Source organism: Piliocolobus tephrosceles, chromosome 13 (genome assembly GCF_002776525.5).
Source record: "Piliocolobus tephrosceles isolate RC106 chromosome 13, ASM277652v3, whole genome shotgun sequence".
NCBI classification, from domain to species: Eukaryota; Metazoa; Chordata; class Mammalia; order Primates; family Cercopithecidae; genus Piliocolobus; species Piliocolobus tephrosceles.
In genome coordinates, this window is record NC_045446.1 from 33488404 (window position 1) to 33509654 (window position 21251).

Genomic DNA, 21251 nt, shown 5'->3' on the forward strand with positions numbered 1-21251 from the left:
TGCATGGTGGGATTATGAGTAATTCTCTGCACTTTCTGGATTTATGCAATGAAAAACAACACTACTATAACCCTCTCATGAACTCACTTGACTCCATATTTTGCCTCTTTTTTCAGAAATATAAGCCATACAACAATGGAGCTGCCAATCAAAAGTGGCATTACATGAAAGATATAAAAGCACTTGTGGCCTTTCATAGCACTGCCTTGGATAAGGAAATTACATCAGCAAATTACGCTGGCGTCTGTACATCATCTGTGATTAAAGAGGAAAACATTGATCAACCAGTAAGTGGTTCCTTCCTCTCAAAGATAAGAGAAAAAATAGGGTAAAAGAGAGTAATTTAATAAAACAAGAAAAATTTTTTCCCTAGAAAACTTTATGATCATACAAGTTGAATGCTGATTTTTGAGTGAAATCACTTAGACTCTGATTCTAGTAGGAAAGAATGAAGGAAAATTGTGAGAAAAAACCAAATTAGGTAGTTTATATTAATCTAACATCCTTAAAATTTTTATTATGGAAATTTTCATACATATTTCAAAGTAGAGAGACTAGGACAATAAGTCTTCATTTATCCATCATTAGTATTTAACTATTATCTAGGTTTTGCCATGTTTGCCAACCCCAGACATTATATTATTTCACCTCCATATTAAGCACATACTTCTAAAAATTTTGGACATTTTCTGACTTACACTCATCATGCCATTCTCACAGCTAGCAAGATTAACAATAATTCTCTGGCCATCTAATATTCTATCCTTAATCAAATTTCCCAGGTTGCTCTAAAATTTTTTTTTATGGTTTGTTGGTTTGTGTCAAGATTCAAATAAGGTCTCCATGTGACACTCAGTGGCATAGTCTGGCTCCATTTTCATACTGAATGCCCCTTAATGGGATTTGTTTACTTTCTTCTTTGTGGCATCCTTTGACTTGTTTCCCCATCCCCCATAATTTCTGTAAATGAAATTGAGTCCTATAGTTGTAACTAGATTTATGTTTAACCTTTTTTTTGGCCAGAATCTTCACAGGTTTTCCCACGTTTCCTGTGTATCACTCACATAGGCAATGTGTGGGTTTTCCATTTTTAGTCATGATAGTTACTAGTGGGTTCAGGTGTTTACAACCTGATTTCATGTTTAAAAATTCCCCAATGACATTTCACTTGATGTTGCCCTCTTGTTTCAAATGGGTCAATTTTGTCTAATTCTATCATTTTTTCCTACATTGATTAACTAAACTTTTAACAGAAAGAAGGACTTTAGCTCATCAATTCAGTATCTGACTACTCAAAAATATAGTTGTAAGGGAATGTAGGATGAACACCTAATTCTTTCTATTGATCTCACTTATCTATTGCAGTGTAACAAAACCCCTGAAAATTTAGTGGCTTAAACAAAAAAAAAAAAAAAAAAAAAAAAACATTTTTTGCTTTGTGAGCCAGCGATTTGAGCTGTTAGCTGGGCAGTTCTGCTGGTCTTGTCCCAGGTCACTAATGTGGCTACAGTCATCTGGTGGTTCTTTGGTAGTTGGGTGTTTTTATGGGGATGGGATGGTCAAAGATGGCATCCCTCACCCATCTGGTGGTTGGCAGGCTGTTAGCTGGGAACACTGGTTCTTCAACTACATGGCTTCTCGAGTAGGCTAGCTCAAGTTTGTTCACATTGTGGTCTCAGGCTTCCAATGGCAGCCAAAACAGAATAAGCTCCAATGTGCAAGCACTTCCTATGCATCTGCTTGCATCACATTTGTTAGTGCTATGTTGGCCAAAGCAAGTAACACGGCCTTTCTCAGATTCAAGGAAAGAAGAAAAGGAGAAAGAGATTCTACTTCGTGATTGGTGGACCAAAATGTCACATTTTAAAAGGGCATGCAAATAAGAGTAGGATGGTTTTATTGTGGCCATCTTTACAAATAATCTGCCCCAATTTCTAGTGGCCAGTTTGTAGAGTTTTAAATTGATGCAAGTTTATTTCCAACAGTCTCCGATGAGTTGCAGTTTTGTTTTTATTTGCTTGGGGTTTATTTGTTTTTATTTATATTGTTAGCATCATTAAAACTCATAGGATTTTATATATTTAAACATTTTCAAAATGTTTTAGTTATGGTTCTTTCTGTTGCTCCCTAAGTGTCCCATTTTGGGGCAGTGGAGGCTCCTTCATGTTGGCTCCTGTGTCTTTTGGACATGATGATGGCTTCTTCTCTTTCAGGACACAAGATATCCCTTCATTGTCTTGTATATTTCTTGCCCCAAATCTGGAGCTGGCCATTCCTCCAAGAAGCTGATTTTGCACACAGTTTATATTCATTGGTGTTGAATTGTCATTACAGAATTTGGAAATACTTTAAATTTTTAAATTTAGCATTTTGGCTAAATTTATGCTAAATTTAAATTTAGCATAAAAATTTAAATTTGGCATTTTGGGATGTTAAAAGTGCTATATTTATATTGTAAAATGTTCTACAGCAATGCTATAACAATTTAGATGCTCCTATATAAAGCCATGTTTGTCTCCCATTTTAGGGATACTATTATCTCTCACCTGATGGAAAGAGAAAAACTATGCTCTGCTTGGCTTGTGGACAATCCATGAGAACAGAGAAGGGATTGAAACAATTGCTTCCAGGGGTTCCATTCCTCTGTGTTTCAGGCACCAAGACTCAGAAGCCCTTCTTACAACGGCCATTCAAGGTCATCAGTGTGGCTGAGGTATGTAATGATCTGAGCTCTGCTAATGCATGTACGGCAACAATTTGGAAACTTTGATGCATTCATTATCTGCCTTGCACTCAAGTTCATCTCCACTCATTCAATTCATCTTCCTCAGATGCACCTTTACCATTCTACCTGCATTGATTTCCTTTTCCCCATTGTAATTTAAAATGCATTGTCTATTAATAGTTCAATAGACTCTTTGAAGTTAATTGGGCACTTCTGCAGCTTTAATCATTTACTGACATATTTCACTGTTCACAGTGTTGCTTTTAGGTGAGGAAGTAACCGCAAATCTTTACTTCATGGAACAGCTTTTTGCCTATATACACAGGAAAAAAACTTCTTTTTACTAGTATGGAACATTTCAGGGGGAATTGGACGTGTTGTTGTTAATGACTGTTCAGTTTGGGGTGCCTGAATTCACACATCCATGTCTAATAGTATTTAGAGTTCATGGAGAAAAAAAAAAAAAAAAAAAAAAAAAACTCTGCCACTTTCCTATAACTACAGAAGTAAAAACTAAGGGAACTTACATGCCTGAATAAAAAGGAGCAATTCCTAAAAGGTGGAATATCTTCCAGCCTGGTGTGCTCTTCAGGGCTTGCTCACCCCATCCCCAGATCACCCTCCTCCCTTCCCTAATCCTGATACGCATTAGGGTTACAAAAAACCGGTTACAGAAAACATCAACAGAAGCAATAGCTTTGAAGGAGAAAGGAAGTCAGTCCTCTGGGAAACCTGAAAGCATCTGGTTTGCTTTGAAGATAGTGGGATAATGTTAAGGAGGTGGTGAGGAGTTGGTTGGAAAGAATCCCCAATGCTACAGAATTTCAGACAGAACTTTGCCCTCAGGGCAGCATCCTAGTTTGGGATGAAAAGGGAAAGCAGAAGAGTGGTGTTCACCACCCTTACTACCATGTGGTTAAAGCTACAACCATTCCCCTCCCCATTCATCAACATCTTCCACCATATGGTGGAATCATCCTAAAGTTAAAAATTCAGAGGCTATCTGTCATGTTAGTGTATGATTACTTTAATCCAGGCTCTCTCTGGCCATTGCAGAGAGAAAGCAAAAAACAAATAAACAAATAAACAAAAACAAGAGAATGCCAAAAACACAAACCAGATGCCCAAAGTCACCTAGTGGCTCAGTGACAGGCCTGGGAGGGAACTGAAGAATTTGGATCTAACATCCTTCCAACTCTAGTATTCAATATCTCTAACACATGAAGAGAGCATTGCAAAATGTAGACACCACACACACATACACACATTTATTAAGAGGCTGAAGTGTAGCAAACTAAAACTAGAAAGTTTGAGTAAATGTACAATTTATTTTAATAAATAAATTAGGTTGATTTGTCGTGTGACGAGGCTGAAAAAACTCTAAGTTATTACCAAGCACGTCTATTGTCTTTACGGATGAAGACCTGCACGCAAGCTGCATCTCACAGTGGCATGGCAGCCACACACCAGAAGGCAGTGAAAATAACTGCATACAAAAATGGGGATGGATATCGTAATGGGAAGTTAATTGTGGCTGGAACATTCCCCATGGTAAGTGGCTATCACTTAAATGCTGTTTGTATCTTCAGAGGTAATGATAATGGCAATTCTTCTGATAAGAAAAAGCAGTGGGATTGACTGATAAATGTCCCTGGCCAGATTCACCAGTTAAAGCTGATGAGATCAAGATCTCTGTTTACTGAAAGACATTTTATTTCATTGTATGTCAGTGGATACAGACTTAGAAACCCAGAATTCAGTTTTTAGATTGGCTCTAGAGTAGAGATCTGTAAGAAAGAGGAAAACAAAACTACTAGATTTTCTTCCTTCTTATGATAGACGGAATGCCTTTTTCTGCCTTGTTTCTCATGCCAGCTTCAAGTTGTATGTCATCTGAATCATCCAATAGATGCCACCTCATTCACCATCTGGAGTATCTGGGCATTTATTTGTTGATAGGATGTTTTGTTTTATTTTCAAATTGGGGAAGCAGGGGCTGTGTTAGGAGCAACTAGGTGGTCTGCCTTGGGGGCTCCTCCTCATAGTCATAGGAAGAGAGGAGAAGCTAGAAGGCCCAAACCCAGCTTTGTCCTTGCACTACTTGGTGATTATCTTGACTATTCACTCTGGCCAATGCCTTTAACAATGTATTTTACAAGTGATGTTTGATATGATATGGAGTTACCCTGCAGACTTCCTTGCAAGCACACGTATCTATTCCCTCACCTCTTTGGTTGAAAATATATTTTTAAATTAAGATATGGTCATTCAATAGACTAAGCAAAATACAGAAGTTAGCAACTCCAGGATTCACCCAGGGATCCACAGCTGGCTTTTATGGTCTTGGGCAAAAATTTTAATCTTTCATCCTGTTTTTCCATATGCACAATGGAGGCAATAATACCTGTCAGTTCTTGGTTTGAAGGTTAACTACTTATTTATTTTGAAGCGGTTTATCAGTATGAAGTATTACAACAGTTGTATAACTTATAAAGCAACAAATTTGAAAGTGGATTTTTAAGTTGAACATCTCTTAGAAGATACTCTGATGCTAAAATGTATTAATATATGTCAGCTGCCATGTTAAATTTTTGGAGCTAGGAAATTTACAGCTGGATTGGACTACTGTTGTGAAATTAGGTAGGACAATCTAATATGGAAAATAATCTCTGATCCAAAGATCAACATCAGTAGTAATTCAGCTTTCTATTTTCTCAAATTTGATTATTTTTTTTTCAGATTTTTAGAATGACAAGCTTTTAATGATTATTCCCAACCCTATCACTTTTGCCTGTCAGATCCTTACTGCCTGTGTTATCTAGCTTCTTACAGAATGCACGGAAAAACTCGGGCTTGCCAGAGCAGCCTCCAAAGTATATACCAAAGATGGAACCCCAATCTTTACCTTGCGTGATTTGGTTTTATGGGCTCTAGATGAATCCTTTCTCCAGAGAGACTCTGAAGAACAAAAGCAAGATGCAGCTCCTGTTGGAAAAGAACAGATAATTGTTGAAAGTATGGAAGGTTGGCTACAATCTACAGCATTTAGCTGATTGATTCTATTTATGCTTGATCATAAAAATGTTAAACATGATTATTTCATTTAGTCACTTTTTTCAGAATTTCAAAATCATAGGAAGCTACTTTTGTGACCCAAAGAATGTCAATGAAATTCTCATGTTGTTTTTACCTTGCAGAATTATAAGAAAAATTAAAACTTAATGCAAATTTTGATTTTAGCACTGAAACAATAAATAAATTACATATAATTAATAAAATATGTTTGACAGTTCAGCTACTTTATGGAACATAATCATTTTTTGTTCTTACTCAGAACCAAAACCAACTGGAGACCACTTGAGAAATGGGGGCTGGATCAATGGAAATCTCTTGCTACTATTAGAAGGGAAGGTGTCCTCTCTGTCTCTCTGTGCTTCTACCATCATTCACCTCCCCTTCCCTGTCTCTGTCTTCTCCACTCTTTACTATCTCCCAGAAGCTCCAGTCAATGTCCATCTATTGTATTTTTGAGCATATTACATGATAACGGTCTGTTCATAGCTGTGTGTGTCTTATTAGACTATTTGCAGTTTGAGGGCAGTGACTGTGTGTGTCCCAAACAACAGTCTGCTAAAAAAAAGCAAGTCTTGGTAGTAGTGATTCAGTAGTTTTCTCAGTATGAGATTTCCACCGTTGTATTGAGAGGCATAATTTAAAAGTTAAGAACTTGGGTTTTGGAGCCCGAATACCAGGGTTCAAATCCCAGCTTTGTCACTTGCTAGCTCAATGGCCTTGGGTAAGTTGTTTAACTACTCTTGTATTCCAATTTTCTTATTTATAATGTTAGGATACATTTTAAACTATATTTTAATATTTTAAGTTTCCTTACATAAAATTTACATATTTTACTATTTGTAAAATAGTCAATTACTTCATGTATATATATATATATTTAATATGTCTCCATTACATAGATAACATTGTCTTAGTCCATTAGTGTTGCTGTAACAGAATACCACAGGCTGGTTAACTTATAAAGAACAGAACTTTATTTCTCACAATTTGGGAGGCTGCGAAGTCTAAGAGCAAGACATTGGTAGATCTGGTTGTCTGGCGAGGTTACATTCTCCAGAGGGGAATAATGTTTTGTCCTCACACAATGGAAAGCAGAAAGGGCAAAAGAGCCCAGCACTGTGGGAAGCCTCTTTTATAAGGGTCTTAATTCTATTCACAAGAAGAGAAGCCCTTATGATCTAATCACCTCTTAAAGTCTCTATCTCTCTTAATATCATTACATTGACCATTAATTTTTAACACCAGAATTTTGGAAAGCACACGTTCAAACCATAGCAAATATATCTATATATTTTCACTTGAACACATATATATATGTGTGTATATATATATTCAATATCTGTATTCATTTGATCATCATTAATATATTCATTTGGTCCATATAAATATGAATATATATTCATATGTGTATTTATATATACACATGCACATATATAACTTAGAACAGTGCCTGGTTGATATTTACCAAACATTCAGTGAAATTACTTATCACTTTTGTGTATAGGATATTACTTATTTCGTCTTCAAACGAGTTTTAAGAAATAATTATGTGAACATTTAATGCCTAGCTGATTGCTGAAGCATATATTTCTGCCTTTATTTGGCATATAGAATATCTAAACTTCAGGTTTTATAAAATTATAATTTAAAACGCTATTCTTTAAATTCTTATTAAAAGCCTGGTTGCAGTAATACTATTAATGTAGGACTATCAAAAGGGCATTCTTTTGATTCCATCTCTTCCTCCCTATATTCTAAAGGGTATGCTTAAATCAGGCAAGGCCATCAGTAGACTGCCCCATTGATGGAACTGTGGCTTGGTGTTATGCCATCAGTTTGCATTAAGGAACTTTAAAGAAACAGCTGTTGGTCAGAATTCAACATGGTGCTTACTATGCAGGCAGTGGTTAAGAGCACAGCCTTCATTGGCAGATGGCCTGGATTCTAATCCTTACTCTGCCACCACCCAGCTATGTCACTAAAGCTCAGTTACCATATCTGTAAAAGAAGACTGATAATAAGCCCTAACTCAGAGTCTTAGAGTATCATTTTTAGAATCACGAGACGATATATGTAAAGGCCTTAATAAAATACCCAGTATATAGTAAGTTCTCAATATATATTAATTTTCTTTTGCAGGGTACTGTTAGCTATATCACAAATAGCCTCTTTATGAGGACCCTTAAATGAATTTTTCTCAGATCTCAGAACCAGGAAAAGTACATTTTCTATGGAATTTCTCACTATATGTGGGCCATATGAAGCTGGAAATTGTGTTTTTCTCTTTGCTCTGGCCATTAGGAAACTCAGAGTCAAAATTTTGCTTTATCTCTAGCAAGTAAAAACAGGGTATTTATTTCAGTTTAACAGTAAAATAATATCTAACATCTATTTGATGCTTATCAGAGTAAACAGGCCAAACACTATGTCTTCTAAGCATATTACTTTGTTCTTTTAAAAAAAGAAACAGCAGAATGAGATATTATTATTCATTTAAAATATAAGAACACTAAGGTACTTTATCCCTGGCTTTAGTCTATTCCTATACTCCTTTCCCCTGTGCTTGATTTTTTTATCTCTATTTTTTCCATTTTGGAGTAGGTATTTTGGTAAGCCACCTCAAATTTCTTTCAGAACTAAGTGATGTGTGAGAAAGAAATTAAAACATATTTACAATCTTATTAGTTTTTTTTGTTGTTGTTTATGAAGTTTCTGACCAAATTTATGCGTTAATCTCTGATTTTGGCATTGCCTGTTTAAATCAAATTAAGTTATTAATGAATAATAAAATATTTTGAATAAACAAATTCAGAAAGCAAATTCATTCATTATTCATTGAACAATGATAAATGTGTCATTTTTCCACCAGAAAATCTAAGAATGAAAGTGAAAAACAGATTATTTCCAAAATCTGTGACATCTGATAGTTTGGATGGTATAGATAAGTCTTTGCTTACCCTCATCCTCAGAAATCCTATTGCCATCTGGGTATCTTCTGGTGAACCATTTCTACCTCCAAATGGTAAGTTTTTTGTTTTTGCTTTCTTTCAAGCAAGTATATGAAGGGAGAGAGAAATACATTTTATGCCATCATAAGAAAATGAATTAAATGGGTATAATATCAACATAATAACATCAAATTTGCACAAAGAACAGAAGGTTCATCAATTAATATGTGCACAAGGATAGCTATACTCTCATATTTGCACATTTGCCTGTTTTTTTCTTACTGGAATGGAGTATTCTGCGTGGAAAAATGTCTAATTTAGTTGATAAAGAGATCCTTGGTCTATAAGACTGAGAATAATGGTATACATTAGAAAATAACAAATGAGTTTAATTCACACTGAGGACGACCTGTCTGCACATTTTCATTTTTAAGAATTGCACCCTTTAGGCAGTAGGTGGATGTTTAAAAAATGAATGGTTCCAAGCCAGGCTTTCATCACCTCCAAATAGTTTGTGGAAGTGGAAAATGAAATATGGCTACTGCATATGGTAAATCTATATAATAAAACAGCATCGCTCCTCTTCTTTTTTTTACCCCTCCATTCCATAAAGAAATGCCTTAAGCCCTGTCATCTTTCAAATGAGGTTTCTTTTAATGACCCTTACCTTTTAATTACTTGTTTCTAATTGAATCTATTTCTTTGAGCAGAAAGTTCTTTATAAATTATTGGTGTGCGTGATAAATTACTGTTGATAAAACATCTTGTATTTGTATTATTCTAGCTTTGCAGAAAGCAGAAAAATTAGAGAAACAGAACTGGCTGAAAAAGGACAGAATTTTGGCTGATCTAGATACCATGAGACACAAAATGAGACAGTTAAAAGGTCAGTATGAACTATACCAAGCATAACCATATTTAATTCAAAATGTAACCTCAAATTGCTAATGGTTATTTTCTACCATTAGATACCAAGTGTTTAACTAAGGAACATTATATAAATATTGTTTTACATAAATCATTTGAGCAAAGTCTAAAACCTAATAATATATTTTTGGTCTGATTTTATATCTGTAAATTTTATATTAAAATGAAATACCAAATGACTTCTGCATATGTTTTAAAAATTAAGAAAGTACCTGGGCAACAGAAACTACCCCGTTGTTTTGAAATAATCCCTCAACAGACATTTTGTGGGCTTTGGAATTAATCTTTAAACAAACCTTGCTGTCATTCCTTGGGTATTGCTAGGGAAGAATTTTTTTTTTTTTAAGTAGTCTGAATGAGGAAGTACTAAAATCTTCAGAAGTCAGTGTCAGTAACTTAAAATGACTCCTTTTTACACAGCATGAGACATGCTAATCACAGTCCAAGTGATCAATTATTGGTCTCCTCCTTCTATTCTCTTTAACACAGAATCTTAGTTTTCTGACCTTATACTATTCCCAGGACTTGAGATACAAATGGTACTTTGGGGAGAAACAGTGTACTGTGGACTTGAGTCTAGGAAGGAACACATTTCAAACTCAGTAATTGCCACATCAGAATTTCAACTCCTGATGCTGTCTTGTGTTAAAAGCATATGAATCTTGCTTCACTAAATGGCAGAACTAGTCCTAACTACATTAGACTGAACTGTGGTTTGAAATGGCTATTACCAGTTGTCACCAAAAGAACTGGGTGTAAGTGAAAATAATTACTACTACTAACTTCTACCACTCCTACTACTAGACATTTTCACTTGAATGTTCCATGGACATGTCCAAAACTACAACTGTCATATTACGCCAACACCAATGCCTCCTTTGTTTCAACTAGTAGTGGGTTCTACTACCATCTACTCAGGTGTTCCTCCTCAAAAACCTGGAAGTCACTCTTGGCATCTCCCTCTCTCTCACCTTCCCCAAGCAAATATTCAGTAAGCCTAGTTACTTTGAATCTGTTAAGCTGATCTCAAATGAATGTCACTCTCTCAGTCTATATATCATTATCCAAGTTCAAGCTACCATCATCTATATATTCCTTGGACCATTGGAACAGTTTTCTAACTGGTCTCCCTGCTTCTGTCTTGACAGTGGTTTCCATTCTACAAATAATGGTGACATTCTGAAGTTGAAATTATCATGCAAAAATGCAAAGGTATTATGATACTCCAGGCACAAAATCTTGCAAGGTTTCCTATTATCTTTAGGACAAATCCTTGAAACTCCTTAGCATGGCCCTTTATAATCTTATTCTCTGTAAGTTCCTATTTCTTCTTGCCCACTACATTTCATACATTTTAACTTTCTTTTTTTTTTTTTTTTTTTTTTTTTTTGAGACGGAGTCTCGCTCTGTCGCCCAGGCTGGAGTGCAGTGGCCGGATCTCAGCTCACTGCAAGCTCCGCCTCCTGGGTTCACGCCATTCTCCTGCCTCAGCCTCCCGAGTAGCTGGGACTACAGGCGCCCGCCAACACGCCCGGCTAACTTTTTGTATTTTAGTAGAGACGGGGTTTCACCGTGTTAGCCAGGATGGTCTCGATCTCTTGACCTTGTGATCCGCCCGTCTCGGCCTCCCAAAGTGCTGGGATTACAGGCTTGAGCCACCGCGCCCGGCCCATTTTAACTTTCTTTTAGCTCCCCAGACATACCATGCACTCTCTTAACTCTGAGCTTTGGCACATTTTAGTTCCCTCTACCTCAAAGTTTTCCCTCTGCTGTCCTCTTAGGTTGCTCCTACTCATTCTGTGTTTTTAAGGTTATTTGTTACTTCTTCCTATAAGCCTTCCTCAGCATTCCAAGCCTAGGGTAATGTGGTTTATCACACTCTGAACTTCCCTCCAATAGTCATCATCATATTATTATAATTACCTGTTTATGTGACAGTCTTTCCTATGTTAGATTATACATTCTATACCCTTCTCATTTGTTCTCTGAATAGTTGCAGAATGACTGATTTAAAGAATAAATGGAATTGCAACCATTCGCTGCAGGGAGTTTCCTAAGCTCTATTCCTGCATCAACTTCAATGCTGAAAATAGCACCTGGTATAGCTGCCTTTATTAAATTCTGATTTTATATTGTCTTCAGTTTTTATTTATTTATTTATTTATTTATTTATTTATTTATTTATTTATTTAAGATGAAGTCTCGCTCTTTCGCCCAGGTTAGAGTGCAGTGGTGCCATCACAGCTCACTGCAAGCTCCGCCTCCCAGGTTCAGGTTCATTCTCCTGCCTCAGCCTCCCGAGTAGCTGGGACTACAGGCACCCGCCACCACACCCGGCTAACTTTTTTTTATTTTTCGTAGAGACGGGGTTTCACCATGACCTCATGATCCGCCCACCTCAGCCTCCCAAAGTGCTGGGATTACAGGCGTGAGCAACCGCACCCAGCCAAGTATTTTAAAAATTTTAAGCTAATTTGTCATCATCTACAATACCACTGTTTAAAACTCTGTATTTTGTCAGTGATGTCCATTCTGGAGGGATCCATTGATGTGGTTTCTCTTAGAATTTAATGCTAACGTAAATCTTGTCTCTATTGACAAAGTGGTATGTTTTCTGCTATTAAATATAAATTCAACACATGCTTATAAAACATTTACCCTCATGAAGGCCTTTTTCTAGCTGGTGAGATTATGAGGATAAATAAGAACAATTCTTAGTTAACTGCAAGGCCTATAAGATTATGAGCTTCCTCAGGGTTGGCTAAAACAGGAGGTATGAATAGTTGCTAAATCAGCTATTCTGTGTTATCATAGCCATTGGTAATTGCAACAAGCATTTATTGAGTATATGCTATGTACAAAACACTGTGGTAAGCTGATTTTACATTTCATTGGTAAGCATGAACATTGCTAATATTAATCATAATGCTAGTAATTACTTTGTTGGGTTTTCACGATTAAGTAACAAATGTCAAATCTTTACTACATGGTTAGTATATAATAAATACTCAATAAATATTGGTGTAAGGATTCCTGAAAAGGCAACTCATTTACCCACTTAGGGTTTTATAAAACTGATAAATAAATAAAACTCAGGAATGGCAGATCAGGCTAAATTATCAATGTTACATGTAAAGGCAATGTTGGAGCATTTAATTTAGTGCGAAAGTAAAATAAGTCTGCTAACTGAAACCCTAGATTGGGTGGGCTTACCCTTGCAGACACAGGTGATTCTGAATGAGGGTGGGCCTCCCAATAAGACAGAGAATGGGGAGAGCTGTCTGGGCAAGACTCATCCCATGAAAGAACAGCAAAGCACTTGTGTTCTCTAGTTTCTAAGAGAAACAATGGGCCAAGAATCCCCAGTTTATTTTTCCCCAATTTCCAATCAGAAAAATAATCTGCAGTATCAGTGGGGCTCCATCCTCAAAATGAAACAATAGGACTAGGGAAGAGGCATGTCTCATTAATAGTTAGCGATTATAATTACTATCCCCTGATCTCATGTGAAATAAAATAGGATATATGGGAAAATGTAATAAGAAAATACAAAATAATTCATTCAATACATTACTACATGGTGTCAGTTTATGTTATTCATACCTATGTAAATATAAGTTTATCATAACAACCTTTCCCCAAACTAAAATCTTTTGTGATGACATTGTCTCTTCATGAAAATTATAGCACAAATGCATTCATTTCCTTAAGACCATTAGAAGCAAGTTGACAAAAAATGCATAATGTTTTTTCCTGTTTTCTATACTCAATCCCTAGCTCTCAACAGTATAAATGATAAACTTGCTGAACTCTCTGTAGATGAGCAAAATTGTATTGTTCAAAATACATTCTAAATAAAATATTTGTTGAAATGTCATTTATAAAAATGTATGGGCCATAAATTAATGTTATCTGCATTCTCTAAATAGAGTTGGGTAAAAACTATATTTAGTATAAATTTGTATTATGTATTTGTGAGGTGCCACCATGGTCTTCTCAAAAGTGCATTGCTTAATGGCATTGTCACTGTAATTCACTGACTGATTGATTCAATTATGTTTTCTTCACATCCATAAATTATATATGAATCCTTATTAGGGACATAGCATTCTGGTTTCCCTGAAAAGTCATTGTTGCCATTTATTTTTATGCTGGATCTCTTTCCATAAACTTGAGCTAGAAGAGCACAAGTGCTTTATACTCTATAAGTACCAGATTATTTTCAGTTTTGTTTGAGTCATGGTCTGAAAATCTTCACATTAAAATTATGTTGACAACAAAATTAAGACTCAATTTCATTTTAGTAATTCCATTGTTTTATGAACCTAAGTGTTACTCTCTCTAAGAAGCCTTCTGTGGTGCCTCAGACTAGGTTAGCAACTCCTGTTAGGAGCTGTTATAGCTCTTGTGCTTTCCTGGTGCAGCCCAATTACAATCCACTATTGGTGTAATTATTTCCTTGATGTCTGCCTTCCCAGCCAAACTTGAGGCAGGAACTCATTCTCCAACATGTTTGTGCTTGCATTATCCAGCACAATGCCTCACCCATGGCTGTTGTTCAATAAAGGTTTTTGGAAAGAAGATACAAGAGAAAGCATTATTTTTACTTAATAAGTTTAGAGATCAATATGAAATGTGGACTGATTATATCTTCAACACAAAAAGAAAACAATTTCATAAGTGTGACTTTTTAAACCTGTTTTATAACTATTTTAAGTGGTCTAGTAGAAAGAACACATAAATTGGAATCACCACACTTATTAAATTATGCCTGTGATTCTTTAGAATACAGTATTCCAATAAATATTTTCTCTTACTACAACTTCCTAACAGCATAAAGGGCACAGCAGAGGTGTCAGAAACTAATCGTGCTCGCAGGGTATTATTAGATAGAAAAAAAAGATTCCTGTCTCTTGGGTTAATATTATTTTAGAAATACTTAATCCCCAGGCTGCTAAGCTAATTGTGGGGGAAAGGCTTATTATTAGTAAAGAGAACAAAACATATGTTCCAATACTAGAAGGATGATAGGGGCTATACAAGGTCATGAATTCTATTTGACTAAATTACCACTGAATGATATCATGGATGCGAGGCTGGGGCCAGTGTGGAAATTAGCATGTTATGTTCCTCTTCTATCTGTAGAGTACGTATGTGAATCCTGGCTATTTAAAGTCTGAAGCTCCCATATGAAGAGGTATTGTTAGATATTATTACCTTAGGCATCTTTGCTTTTATGATACTTTAGTATTTTAGCCTATGCTCCTGTGTGGAATGATTTATACGTAGAGAGCCAAATCAATTTATTTGAAATCTGAAAGCCTATCATCAGAAACCAAATTTCTAGGACTTGTTTCCTCAGGGCGGCGAGTAGCGGCATGTCAGCCAGCCACCATGGTTCCTACCAAAAGCCCTGTGCAGCCTGTGGTGGTTGAAGGAGGCTGGACCGAACAGACTCAAGAGGAAATTAAACTCATGGAACTTATAAGACATACAGAGGTATGTTCTTTGGGATTCTGGACATTAAAGACGCTGCCCTTTTTATGAGTATTTAAAAGTACAATATCGAATTTTAAAATGATACTGTTAATATATTCTCAGCATCTGATCAGTTATGACCATATAAGCATATGCCAAGCATTGAGTTGGCATTTGAAGAGTAGCTGTCTAAAAGACAGCCAGCTCATATGAGGGTCTGTTTTGTTTGAATGGAGACCAGAAATTATGACCTTAGCAAAGAAGAGAAAAAGGCCCAATGGATATGTACAAAGGTAATTATAATAATTGTAGTCAAGTTGAGCCTTCTGGCTTCATTGCTCATTACTCCTAAGGGCATGTCTCAATATGTAAAAAGAGCAAGGAGCAAAATACTAATTGCAACGGAGACATTCACAAGTGAAGAATTAAAAAAGTGGTTTCAGTCCAATTGGTTAATCAGTCAGGATTGCCAGACATAAAAAAGTCGAAAAGATAAAGGTCAGCTGTTGAGAGAGGACCGGGGAGAGAGACCAGGGAAAACTTTTTTGCTTTGTGAAGTTTTTCATCAAAATGATATATTCCTATTTAATAAGATTTCTCAAATTCGTGAAATGCGTTCAGTCTAAATCTTAGGCACGTGCCCAAGTCAAGGTTACTAGAACAAAAGGAATTGACATCCCTAGAAATATGACTTTGTGCCAAGCTAAGAAGGATAAATCACTGACCAGGGAATGAATGCAAAGCATTGAACTAGGACATGCTTGAGGTAGAATAAAAAGCTGCCTGGCAGGGATCTGGCAAAGTATAAGGGTGGCTGCTGTATTTTAAAAAACAGTAAGTAAGGACTGAAACGACATTCATGTATACTCTTGTATGCATTTCTTGGTTAGAGGAAATGATGTGATTCTTATAAAAAACTCATTTGTTAGATGCAGAGAAATCTCTCAGTAGGGGAAACATCATACAAAAGCCCAAAAATACTTCTCTCTTCATTTCTTCACATTATAAATGAAAGTTAAGTGCTTTGCCAAAATGACTGCCTTATTATTATTATTCTAATGATTGTTCTTGCCTTTAGTGTTTCATTGAAGCAAGGGGAATTTACTAGCGTCAGTGACAAGAGAGGCTAATGTACTTAATAGTTACTTCCTAAAATTTTTTCCATATAATTTGTTAATTACAAGATATTTCTGGATTTTATCACATTCTTCACAAACACTATACAGATAGTTCTCGAAACACAACATTCTCTGGGTTTTTCTTGACAGGCACACCTTTCTGAAATCCAAGCAATGGAATCCAAAAGAAATTTTCCAATTGCAACTAAACCTATAGCAGTCAAGCCGAGCAGCCTGTATAAGCAGCCCAACACAAAAAGAGTGTGGATTTATCTAAATGGAGGCAGACCTGAAGATGGCACTTATGCCTGGGGCAAAACTGTTTCAGAGGTAAATCTAGTGTGAAAGGAGTGTTTCATAGGCCTGAGTTCAAATCCCAGCTCTGATATTTCTAGATTGTTTGGTCAAGCAAATTACTTCTATGACCCTCATCTTCTTGTCCATAAAATAGTAACAGCACTTTCCTCGTAGGATTGATCTCATGATTGAATGAGCTTATATGTGTGAAAATGTGAAGTTCAATGTGTCTGACATAGATGTGAATCTGAATATGACACTCGTCCAGCAGAGAACTGTGCCAGTTCAACCCACTCCTACCAAAGAGTAAAATCTAAACTTTAAAGTAATTTTCTTCATTCATTTTATTATTATTATTATTATTTATTTATTTTAGACAGAGTCTTGCTCTGTCACCCATGCTACAGTGCAGTGGCATGGGTCTTGATCCGTTGTAAATCCAGTTCACAAGAGTGACTTTTTTCACCCATCATGAATCATTTATTAGATATGTTCTATCTAAGAAAAACAATGATACTCATTAGAGAAAGCCTATCATGTTCTTACTACCCAGAGTCCTACAGCTGTTAGAATTCTCACTTCACAAAGTTAAAATATTGACTAAGGAAAGAGGAGTAACAGTTCATTCTTGGTTTGTAATTTCAGTCAGGGATACAATTCTGACATTTTTTCTTTATCTTTAAATGAAGACTTTAGGCACATAATAAATGAATTGGGGTAGTCTTTCTAAAAGTCTTATCTGTTTCAATGATGTCTTAAATAGTAGTTTCTCTTTTTTATTTTGTGAAATGTTTTCATGAATTTTTCTGGGACAAGTGAAAGTCATGTAGAGATGTTGTTGGTGGTGGGGGATGTGGATAGGCAAGATAGTATAATAGACTGGCTTGGAGAAGTTCATGGAGGCTGGTGAGGGCACATAGAGTAGCAGGGCCACCTGAGATGGTTCTGCCCCTGGACATTAACCCAGTTTCAAAGTGTAAGGGAGACCACTCTTCTCTGACAGGGAGTTTGACTAAGAATGGTGAGAGCAACTTCATATCAGAAGTTGACAAACAATTTGTTGTACTTGAGAAATAAGAGATTAAAATGTGAAAAATGTATTCCCCAAATTAGGAATATAAGTAAAGGATCTTCATATATGTAGGGGAAAAAGGAAAGCGATTTTTAAAAAAGATAATGAAAGCTTTTTCAGAAGAGAGCTACCTAGAAAAAGCACTATAACAAAGCTGAAATGTCTTTTCCCTGCTGGTTTCTTAAAAAATCAGAGTTCATGTTATAGATGCTAAATGTTAAAATGCACTTAAGTATTGCACCTAGACCTGATAAATTTCTGAGAGAATATGCAATGATTAATAAATGGGTAAAGGGTAGAGCTGAGACAATGAGGGAAGATAGCCTATCAGATTCAGGGTAGAAAAAGCTTACAATAACTTTGATGAAGATTACTTGTATCTATATCTAACCGGGGGATGACTTTTTGATTTATGTGACTCTCGTGTAGCATATAAAAGACATTTCATAACTCTTATTCCATGATCATATAATTTTTTATGAACTTTATATATGAAGAGCCCTATGCTAGATGCTGTAAATTATTTTTCTAATTTATGTCTATGGAAATATTTTTGTAAACTCAATAGTGCCATATAATTGACAACTTAACATCAATAGTGGTAAGTAGCAGTGGAGTCTGTGGTCTCCTTAAATTAATACGTCAGATTGACAGAGTTTTAGAAAATATATCTAAGGTTTACTTGGGAATGTAGAGAAATGGGCACTCTGGAAGTACAACTCTGTGGAAGACAATTTGGCTGTACATAGCATAAGAAAGTGTATTTGCAGAACTTGATCCCAAGGATATTTTCGTGAACCTAGGCAACAATTATTTATTAAGAATATTTATTACAAGCCTATTTCTAATAGAGCTAGATTATAAATAATTCAAAACCTCATCAATGGGGAGATGATTAAATGAATTATAACACATAGGATGATATACAATAACTCAAAATTACCTTTTTAAAATAATAATAAAGATGTTCAAGATATACTTAGTGAAAGAAGCATTATGTAAAGCATGTCGAGTTAAGTTCTGCACATATATATGCACAGATATAGAAAAAAGACTGGACTGATTTTATTAGATGGTCATATTATGGGAGACCTTTATTTTCTTTCTTGTATGTTTTCCTATGTGTTCTATGGTAAGTCCAGATTTTTTTAATAAGGAAAAGTTGTATGATAGGGAAGCTGATATTCCTCTGAGAGAAGTACTAATAGAATGTGATCAATGTAAAATTAGCAGTGAAGGCAGGAATCTCAGTTGAGAAAAGGGAGCACAGTGCCCACCTAGGGTGACAGACAAGGCTCTACAGAGGAATCAACAAGGAATTCTGATGGAACCTGAGAAATGGAGGAGATTCAACAGCTTAAGCAGAAAAAGCATTAACAAGGATGAGGGGCACCCATGTAAATATAGGTGTTAGAATTCACGAAGTATATTAAATAGGTGCCCCATGGACAGAGAAATTGGAAGAGATAGTTGTGACCAGAGAGATTGTTTAAAAGCATATGGTAGACCCCATATATATAGGTATTAATTTTCTCAGTCAGCCATAACAAAATACTATAGACTGAGTATTAAACAGCAGAAACAACAGAAGTTGATTCTCTCACAGTTCTGGAGGCTGGATGTCCAAGATGAAGGTGCCAGCCGGGTTGGTTTCTGGTGAAGCCTCCCTTTTTGGCTTACAGACAGCCACCTCCTTGCTGTGCTCACACATACTCTTTCCTTTGTGTGTGTGTGGAGAAAGAAAGGACTCTGGTGTCTCTTCTTTTTCTTGTATATAAAGAAACCAGTCCCACTGGAATAGGGCTCCACCCTTATGGCTTTATTTATCCTTAATTACCTCCTTAAAGGCTCTATCTTCGAATATAGTCACAGTAGGGGTTAGGGCTTAAACATGAATTTGGAGTGGACACAGTTTAGTCCATAACACTATCCTAAACTCAACTACTTAAACCACTACTTGCCTGTAAATAAAGAAATGGAATGGCAAAATCAATGTTTTGGGAAGATTAATGTCGCCTACATGTGTAAAAGGACACTTAGAGAGTATCTAGAAACGTTTAATCTCTTCCTTTTCCTTTTCTATGCTGTGTATTTTTGTCTTTAGGGGCTTGCATGCAATTCTTTGTCATCAGTTAGGAATGTATCCTTTCATACTATCAGGCTGTATAAAATGCCTCTGGAGGATGGACTGTGTGTGAGAAATGAACAGGCAGCAGGAAGGGTAGAGTTTGGATTTCACTGGGGTGTCTGGCTAATGACACTGACTCCAAAGAAGCTCAGAGTTTCAGTGTTTGAGACTTTCGCTGGAAGAATGAGAAACAGAGCACATTTCAAAGTGCTTCTCTCTACCTTCTATAATGAAACCCCCAGATGGTGTTTGAATCTCATCCAATGTGGACTTTCTCTCAACTGCTTTCACTGCTGTGGCTATTCTGGATGATTTAGCCGTGTTCTTCCCACCCACTCTTTGAACATTGCTAGACTTACTCTCGTCTCCAACTGTTGTCAGCTCATCAGTCATCAGTGCACCAAGGCAGCTCTCTCTCCAGGGTTAGTGGCTCTTTCTGCAGGACCAGCATCTTTCTCTGATTTATGATTGCCTATGCCCCTCCTTCTATGGTCCTGAAGCGTTTGTCTTCTCCCATTCCTGCGGCAGCTCTCTGATTCTACAGAATCTCGAAATCAGAGTGTTCTTCCTTGGCCCAGGAATGGTTCTGAATGCATGAGCAGAAGCTAAAGGAATGAAAAAGAGGTCTTTCTGATTTGGATAGGCAAGTACCTCACGCTCACAGGGAGCATGCAATAGTTCCATGATGCCCATGTGCCCCACCTGAGAGACCTAGTCTATGAAAACAAAACTCAGAAAACAGATTGTGGGTGAGCAATTATTATGTAACAGTGTTTCTTCATCATGAACTTTGTTATTGCAAAAACATTTAACTTAACAGTATATACTTTAAAGAGGATACCTCAGTAAGTTTAGATACATTTGAAAAACAGAATTAAGAATGTCTTTGTTTTGTTTTGTTTTTTTTTGTTTGTTTTTGAGATGGAGTTTCGCTTTTGTTGCCCAGGCTGCAGTGCAATGGCGTGATCTCAGCTCACTACAACCTCCGCCTCCTGGGTTCAAGCGATTCTCCTGCCTCAGCCTCCAGAGTAGCTGGGATTATAGGCATGCGCCACCACGCCTGGCTAATTTTGTATTTTTAGTAGAGATGGAGTTTCTCCACCTTGGTCAGGCTGGTCTTGAGCTCCCAACCTCAGGTAATCCACCCGCCTTGGCCTCCCAAAGTGCTGGGATTACAGGTGTGGGCCACCACGCCCAGCCTAAGAATGTCTTTAAAGGTCGTAATATGAATAGATATCTTAGAACCTAATTGTACTGAAAATGTCTACTTTTTTTCTTTTTAACTCATCTGTATTTGTTACATTCTTTTAGGGCAGAATGTGACTTGGGCACTACATTTCCATGCACAAGCCTCACTGAGTTACTTTTTGAACAGCTTTACAAGATGCCTAGGTAGGCTTGTAATTTTTCCTCTAAACAATTTTTTTCTTTCTTTCTTTCTTTCTTTCTTTCTTTCTTTCTTTCTTTCTTTCTTTCTTTCTTT

At 36.4% G+C, this 21251-nt stretch overlaps 1 protein-coding gene across 1 annotated transcript in view; it reads left to right on the forward strand.

Moving 5' to 3' along the window:
* The window catches only part of DCDC1 (doublecortin domain containing 1), a 445002-nt gene that overhangs the window by 412751 nt on the left and 11000 nt on the right, over positions 1-21251 (forward strand). Inside the window, exons 27-34 of the mRNA XM_031936696.1 lie at positions 117-287; positions 2528-2713; positions 4073-4276; positions 5548-5740; positions 8670-8822; positions 9533-9634; positions 15038-15174; positions 16422-16601. Of these exons, the coding sequence (XP_031792556.1) occupies positions 117-287; positions 2528-2713; positions 4073-4276; positions 5548-5740; positions 8670-8822; positions 9533-9634; positions 15038-15174; positions 16422-16601 (1326 nt within the window). The remainder of the gene's footprint in view (positions 1-116; positions 288-2527; positions 2714-4072; positions 4277-5547; positions 5741-8669; positions 8823-9532; positions 9635-15037; positions 15175-16421; positions 16602-21251) is intronic.